We start from the raw sequence: 8,157 nt of genomic DNA, 5'->3' as shown, positions 1-8,157 counted from the left end.
GGTTTCCGTGAAACACAGAGCAGCAGAGTTTGAAAAATCCTTATTTGTCCGGGAGAGCAGAAGGAGCTCATCCGTTTTGTTGGGTAGAGAGTGGAGGTTCGCCGGATGGATGCAAATGCGGAGCACGCCACGGAGGCAGCCATCAGCGTCGGCACCATCGCGAACTGACAGCATAAATTAAAAAGTACCACACTGAGCAACCTGTACAAAAGCTCTTCCAAAAGTTATCTATTGTATGCAACATCAGTAGGCACCTAAAATGACTGATAATAGAGTGGTAGAACTTTTTAATGTAGTGGCCCGCAGGATTAAACGGGTTAATCTCAGTTTTAAAATTCCATGACTTGCATAACATGCTTTGCTTTCAACTTTCTACATTTTAAGTGTACAGTAGTCTCTCTGTCCATTTGGTTTAATAATGGTAATATTAAAATGATGATGAAACAGTTCCTTTTCTGCAAATCTTTGTCAATTTACGTCAGAAGCTACATGCATATCCTTTGAAGTCATGGGATTCAGCCACTCTGACATATATTCTGTGTTTGACGTGAGCTCGGGTGATGTGAGTACACTGCCGTCTGCGCTACTATTGGTGTCATGATGCAAACTGCGGCATGTGCCATTTGACAGAGGAACTCTGTGGGTAAATGTCACAGGCTGTTGCCATCTTCGAGTGTCGCACCATGAGAGAAACATAGAAGAAAACCACAACTCTTGTATGCATTCTGATATTTCCAGAATGCATTGCGTTTTATCATGTGCCTTCGTACAATAATTCTGAAGTGCTATCAGTCAGTTTGTCTTGTACTTTTGAGGGTTTACAGTGTTTAATCACTGCAGTGTATCTTAACCTTTGCTGAGCTGCAGCTTGTTAGCGAGATGCTGTGTGAGCCAGCGAGTGCGTGTATATGCTTGTGGTGTAGCCTTTTATTAACACTGTCATACAAGCGGATATACTTCAGCTTGAACATCAGTAGCGGTATGTGGTTCTTCCTAGAAGTCAAGCAGCATACCCTCTTTTTTTTTGTACGTTTAGATAAGACAACAGCTTAGGGTTTGTTTCATTGCAGTTGACAAGCTCAGCTGGGCCAGAATGTTTGGATTGAAGATGATAGAGTCAGGTTGGGCTTGCAGACTTGTCTTCTGAAATGGTTGTTCTTGTTTGACTCAATCAGAACGGGCTTTTAGAAGTCTTTAGAGTTTAATATTGAAGAAGGCATTTAGATGAGCCAATATAAACTTTATACAGTCCTTATCATAGTATTTGTTTTATACTAGTAAACACATTTGAGTCAGAGTCAACTGGTTTGAGTCACCATGTGTCTGATCTTTGAATTCTACAATTTTATAAATAAAAAAACACTTTCGTATTGAAGTGATGTACACCAGAGGAATCTATGATGTGCTTTTGCTGTGGTCACACTGCAACAAAGAGGCTAAAATGTTTCATCCTTTTTATTTCACCTTCAACTTCCTCTCCATTTCCACTAAACCAGGAAGACTTAAATGAAAAAGAGTCAACACAGCACTTGCGGTCCCCCCACTAAAAATAGTCTGTTATACATATGAAAAATGTGAACGTATTTCGCACCGCAACCATTATAACATGAATGAGTCATTGGCTTTTACAATTAGAATGATTTACATACTAAATCGGAATGATTTACATTCAATTCAAGCTGACAATGTCGTCTAGAATTGATTCACTGTAGTGTCAGTTGTTGGGCATTTTTACCACAAACTCTTTGACCGTAGCTTAAAGACCCCAAGATGTTATACTGAAAGAAGATTTTAATTCAAGATTAGCTTTAATAAGTTTATATTGGACTATAGACTATAAAAAAATCCTGTTAAATTTACAGTAAAAAATGATGCTGTGGTTGCACTATAAAAAATCTGGTGACAGTGTTTCAGTTATTACGGGATGGCATATTGGTGCCTGTATATTATACCAAACCTGCTTTTTATCTTAAAATGTACTGACAACCACTATGATAATGCAGGCTGTAAAATTGACCATATTAATGTAACGTGCAGCCATTTGTAATTTGAATATGCAAGGATTCCGGTGTCATCTAATTCCAGTTCTTGTAGCTGTACAAAAACAGTCTGTTATGCTGCATGATATTGCAAACTGGTATTTGTTATCATATTTAATTATTATTATCATAATCATATATTATTCATTAATTATTATCATAATCACAAACACACTGGCTTGTAACACAAATAGTTTTACTGTTTCTGCAGTTTGTTATTCATTGCTACATGGCTAATGAATCAGAAGTCTTGCACATTCACAGAAAATGGCTTACTTCCACATTGCAAAATTAGGTACAATGGGTAAAATAAGGTATAGGGATGATACACAAGGTCACACACACCAAGACAAAACACTTTCAGTGTAACACATAACTAAATAACATAAAATATAACACACTAATGTGTATTACTGATTACAAAAATAAGAAGAAACAAAGATATGTATAAAATATATTCCTATGTGATCAGTCATGTCCTTTTACTGTTTTTTCACCATAAATTATAGTCATTCATAGTTTTTACTTGGAAAAACCCATACATTTGACAGTATTTTACAGTAAAATTCTAAATGATGTTAAACCATTTACAGTTTTTATTGTATATGGTAAGTGTAGACATGTCTGGTTAATTGAACCGAACCAGTTCTTGATGCTTCTTATATTTATAACCCAAGAATTAGACAGAGATCATGTCAGTTTCATTGTGTTTCACTGTAAGGATTTACCCTTTTCTTCAGTTCCTGGTGTACCCTCAATCACTGCACATTTTGGGATACGAGTCACTGATATACGCTCCAGGCTTTGCTTACAAACACAGTCCTGACTGATTTGGCTGATAAGCCTGGGGGTTTCTGGGCCTAGAGCCTACTGGGAGGAGAGCGAGAGAGAGAGCGCTGAGGAGGGAAAGCACCTGGAAGCCGTCCACCCTGGAGCAGGGTCACTGAGTTTTGTCTGGAGGCTCTCCCTACTGTAGCTCTTAACTGCAGTATCCTGCATACTGAGTCTTCCTGGGCTCATGCAGCCTGTATAAGGTGTCTGATTGGTCATTGAGGTTGGTTTAGAGGTAGAGTTACAATATAGACTGAACAAGCACTCATGTATGGACATTGCCAGCAGCAATACAGTCAAAACACTGAAATTAACTTGAAGAATTTGACAATTATAAATATAAAGTCATAAAATACAGAATTATAAATATAGGATTTTTAATTTTAAAGTGAAAAGTGATGTGTAGCCAAGTAAGGTGACCCATACTCTGAATTTGTGCTCTGCATTTAACCCATCCAAGTGCACAGACACAGTAGTGAACACACACCTGGAGCAGTGGGCAGCCATATTGCTGCCACGCCCGGGGAGCAGTTGGGGGTTCGGTGCCTTGTTCAAGGGTCTCACCTCAGTCGTGGTACTGAGGATTGAAGAGAGCGCTGGTCATTCACTCCCCCCACCTACAATCCCTGCCAGTACCGAGACTCAAACCTGCGACCTTTGGGTTACAAGTCTGATGAATATTATTTAAATACTTACAATTTAATAAAATTTTACAATTTATTTTTTTAATGAAGCAATATTATAATTTAATAAGTAGTAAATCTATAATATAATAAATACATATTATAAATAGTATTTAATATATAATATAATGTATTGTATGGTATTATATTTATGGTTTCATATTGTATTTTATCTAAGGGACTATTTTGCCTAAAAGAATAGTCACTGATTATATAGACAAGAGCATCTACTACCAGTTAACATCTGTAGTGGCTGGTAATGCCATGTAAATAAGGATATCTAGTATTAATTTTTCTAATAATTATTTGTGTGTGTGTGCAGGTGGTGACGTTATGGTATCGTGCTCCTGAGGTGCTGCTTCAGTCCAGCTATGCTACTCCTGTGGATCTGTGGAGTGTCGGCTGCATCTTTGCTGAGATGTTCAGACGGCGGTAAGTTTGCACAGCATCACTGTTTAACTCATTTACTGTAAAACAAAGTAAAATGGAGGATTCAAATGGGTAATGCTCAGTTAAACGAGTCAAGCATGGATAACCTGATTGCTTGCATGTGTCCGGCACACAGGGAGCAATGAGAGTTATGATTTCTATAAAGACGAGTCTATACATAATTATTGCACAGGGTGTGTCTTAAATAATAATCATCTTAACATTAAAATATTTTAATATTTGAAATAAACTTCAAACTATTTCTTTTTTTAATTACTGATCTGACATTAATGACTAAATCTGACATAAAATAATAAAATTAAAACCACTGATCTGACACACAGTTACATAATAAGCCTGGACATTATGACATATTAAAATAATGTATTACATTAGTGTCACATTATGGCATGTGACAACATGTAATTTAAAGACTTCAGTATAATTATTTTTATTATATCATTAAAAATGAGAAAAAAAATTTGAATAATTTTGTATAATTTTTGTGATGTGACTTCAATTCTGCATTTTTGTTTGTCCTGCTCGCGCTGCACGCTGAAGAGATAATCACCGTTGTACCACAATGAAACGCTTTACTGCAGCGCAGCTCAACCAAATGCATTTTATACGAGATAAATAATATATACACGCAGAGCCGATCCTCCCTATACTCAAAATACGCAAGCTGCGTAGGGCCCCCGAAACACCCTTGCTCTCAAAGATGATTTAATTTTAGTTTTCGAATTTGTCCAGCGGTTATGAAAACATGAATGATCATTTCTTTTAATGCGGAGCGATGTCGCCCTTTCTACGTAAAAATCTGTCAAATTATGTCATGTGAATGTCGTACAGTCTTGCTCGAGACTAAAAAACGAGTTGAAAGCGTACCGAGCCGCGGAAGAGACACTGTTTCTCAAGCGCTTTCCGCAATTCGAGACGGAGTGAAACACGGACAAATGCGTTTCATTCATTCGTTCATAACCACTCATACCCCACTCAGAGAGATTGAGATCTGAGATTGGTAGTCGAATCAGGCTCCTCCTATCGAAGCATGGAATCTTCAACTATTCGGGGCCACCCCTACATTTCTGATTACTGCATGTAAAAAGTAATCAGATTACTAATTACTTTACCTTCAAGTTACTTTGAATACATATCAAACCTAAAAAAAATACAATTCAAAGTGAAAATTGTAGTTCTTTTAGTAATTTAATATTGACTGAAAAATATTACAAAGGTATGAAAACTGCAACTTGACTTAAAGATTTAATCCATTTCTAAAACTTAACATTCTTAGTATAAACCTGACTAACAATGAAAAATGTATCTTTAAATGTGCCTATACAGTTTTTTATATACAACATTGCTTGCTGAGTGTAGGGTATATATGTATGCTGGCTTAACTGTGTTTAACTGTGTTAGCATTAAAGACAGAAAAAACCTTAATAAATTGAAAACGGTTCTGATAACATTTGAAAACAGTATTGATGAACATACAGTGCATATTTGAATGCTAAAAATGAATCTTGCTTCTTTGTTTACGGAGGTGATGTGGGCGTTTACAGGTTTGTGCGTCTCACGTGGATGATTACCGTATGAATAGCACGTGCTGCACGTGGGCATGATCACATTACAAATAATAAGCTCAGACGGGAAAGACTGGACCTCGTGTTAGTTTCATACGGATTACTTCGTCAGAGAATATTTGATTTAAAAGTAGACACTTCAAGCTTTCCATAGATATGTTTCTCATGTCTGTGTGTGAGGTATTCGCTGAGTTTTGGTTCATTTTAGTGACGCGTTTCAGAAAGAAGTTTGCGGAGACTGAGACGGCTGAAAGCGCACCCTGTTTGTTTTCTTTTTTACAAAAGCACAATCTTTTGTTGATATTGTGAGTGTACACAAACAAAAGTAGACCCTTCACAGATTCAAATGATGTATTACACTTATATGTATGATCAAAAATGTCGTAGCATTTCAAGTTCTTTTCGCTGTTATCAGGAAAAAATGCAAGTGATCGTACCAGCGCCTTCATCGACCCCGCGCAAAACGTGATTTTAAAAGGCATATAAATATTTTTTTCTTAACACAACATTTGTAACTTAAGTAACGTAATTATATTGACTTTAGTAACTGTAATCAAATTACACAAATTTAAAATGTAATGCGTTACATTACTGCATTACCAGAAAAAGTAATTAGATTACAGTAAACAGTAACACATTATACCCAACTCTGTAACACACACACACACACACAAAACAGAAATGCTAAAAGAGAATCTGGAAAAATGTAGAACCATACTACATCTGACCACATTTTTGCAGGAGGCTGGGGTTATTAAAACAGACATAAAAAAACACAATATCACTGTCACTGTAGTTGTGACAGGCACTACAGACCTGATCCGTTCATCTGTGTGTGGTTTAACGAATTTTTCCAACTGCTTAACTCAACACTGACACATTTATTAAAGCTGCTCAATCCAGTGACAGCAGGATTTAACAGTTCAACGGTTTTTTCTTTGTGGCTTCTACTTCACCAAATTGTAGTGCATTAAAATTATTTTACTTCTTTAAAGCTCTATAAAGAGAAAACTTAAGATTCATTACATTTGCTCAAACAAAATATTGGAACAAGAGTTTTGCAAAAAATTTTTTGTCATCATTTCTTATTTCAGTGAGAATACTGATATAGATGATCAGTAATATCTAGATGGGGTATGTGAAGCAATTTCTCTCATTAAACTGGTCACCAATCTTAAGCATCTTAAGTGCCAGAAAGGCACAAATTTCAAAACAGATAGAACAGAGTGGTGCGTAAAAAAAAGTTCATATGTGTATATGCATTGTTGCCACATTCCATTCCTACCTGTCGATGATGTTGAATTAACCGCCCCTCCTCGTGTTGCTGGGGGGGATTGCGTGGGCCGATGTTTTTCTCTCCTGATGTGCCATAACAAAGTGCATAATCGGATGAAGAGGGAGATTTGTAATGGAAAGCACAGACACACGAGCATGGACACACTTTAAAACACATCCTGTGTTTCACATTGTAACGGGCCCACCTGTCCACCCCTTCCGCCATCCATTGATGGTGTTTGCTTTACAGGAACGGTAGATAAACATTAGCTGACTCAGTGCTTAATACAATAATCCTATAGGAAACTTTCAGATAGGAAAGTTATGATTAGTTGTGTGCACATAACTATGTGTTTAAATAGTGGCTTTGTGTTTGTTAATTACTATAGAAACCCTAAAACAGCAGTTATATTCATTCAAGTGTTTGGTTTCCACTCTCTAAAGCAGTGTGCCATAAAAACGCCACTGTGCTGGGCTTCTGGCGAGCCTCCATGAGTGCCTGAGGGTGGAACAGTAAGGGGGGCTTTCATTGCTGCTACCAGCACACCTTTTCTCCTCCTGCAGGTGATTAAGAATGCTTTTTAAAAGGCCACCTGTTGCAGATTAAAGGGCACCTGGGACCAGGTTTCTCCTCTGATGTCTGAGAAGTGCACCGCTCTGTACGCGCCAACTCCAGTAATGGAGGTAGTCGATTCACCTGAGAGTTATAAAGATGTAGAGCACCTCAGCCAGCAACATATTGTATGGCTTTGTTTAAGATGGAAGTTTAACTGTTAAACGGACAGCGTTTTCCTGGAGAGGATTGTGTAATGTGGGCCTTTGACATGTTTTGCCTCAGTTGTTTTGTTGAGGGTTTTATAAAAGATGTTTACTTGTCTGATGCTCACAATGCACAAAGTTTAGACATACTTCATGCAAGTCTGTATCTGTATCTCATGGAGGATGTAGTGATCAGTCAGTGTGTTTCTGAATGACATAAAGTGCTTTTGACATTCAGCTTTTACAAGGGTTGAGCATATCGAGTGAAGAGTTAATGCGCGACGGCTTTCAGGTCCTTGTTTTCACAACCTAAAGCTGCTCTCACAAAAAGAAGAGATACTGCGTATAAAATGTAAATAACAATAATGAAATGATTATTGTGCTTCATTTTATTTTTTCAACGATGTTCACGTTTCGTCTTGTGTTATAAATTCAACACAACCATTTAATTTTCAGTGAGCATTAGCCCTCCCTAAATGTTTGGTAGTTTTCAGTAGATTGCAGAAGTGTGCTACAGTTTATCTATTTTATTTTTATTTATTATTTTATATTATT

The 8,157-nt window shown here is 37.0% G+C and overlaps 1 protein-coding gene across 1 annotated transcript in view; it reads left to right on the top strand.

Annotated features, from left to right (window-relative positions):
- The window catches only part of LOC107712927 (cyclin-dependent kinase 6-like), a 43,437-nt gene that overhangs the window by 30,320 nt on the left and 4,960 nt on the right, over positions 1 to 8,157 (top strand). Inside the window, exon 5 of the mRNA XM_016518328.1 lies at positions 3,876 to 3,985. Within this exon, the coding sequence (XP_016373814.1) occupies positions 3,876 to 3,985 (110 nt within the window). The remainder of the gene's footprint in view (positions 1 to 3,875; positions 3,986 to 8,157) is intronic.

This window comes from Sinocyclocheilus rhinocerous, unplaced genomic scaffold (assembly GCF_001515625.1).
Source record: "Sinocyclocheilus rhinocerous isolate Xijiao unplaced genomic scaffold, SAMN03320098_v1.1 scaffold3131, whole genome shotgun sequence".
Lineage (NCBI taxonomy): Eukaryota > Metazoa > Chordata > Actinopteri > Cypriniformes > Cyprinidae > Sinocyclocheilus > Sinocyclocheilus rhinocerous.
This window is presented reverse-complemented; position numbering and strand designations above follow the sequence as displayed.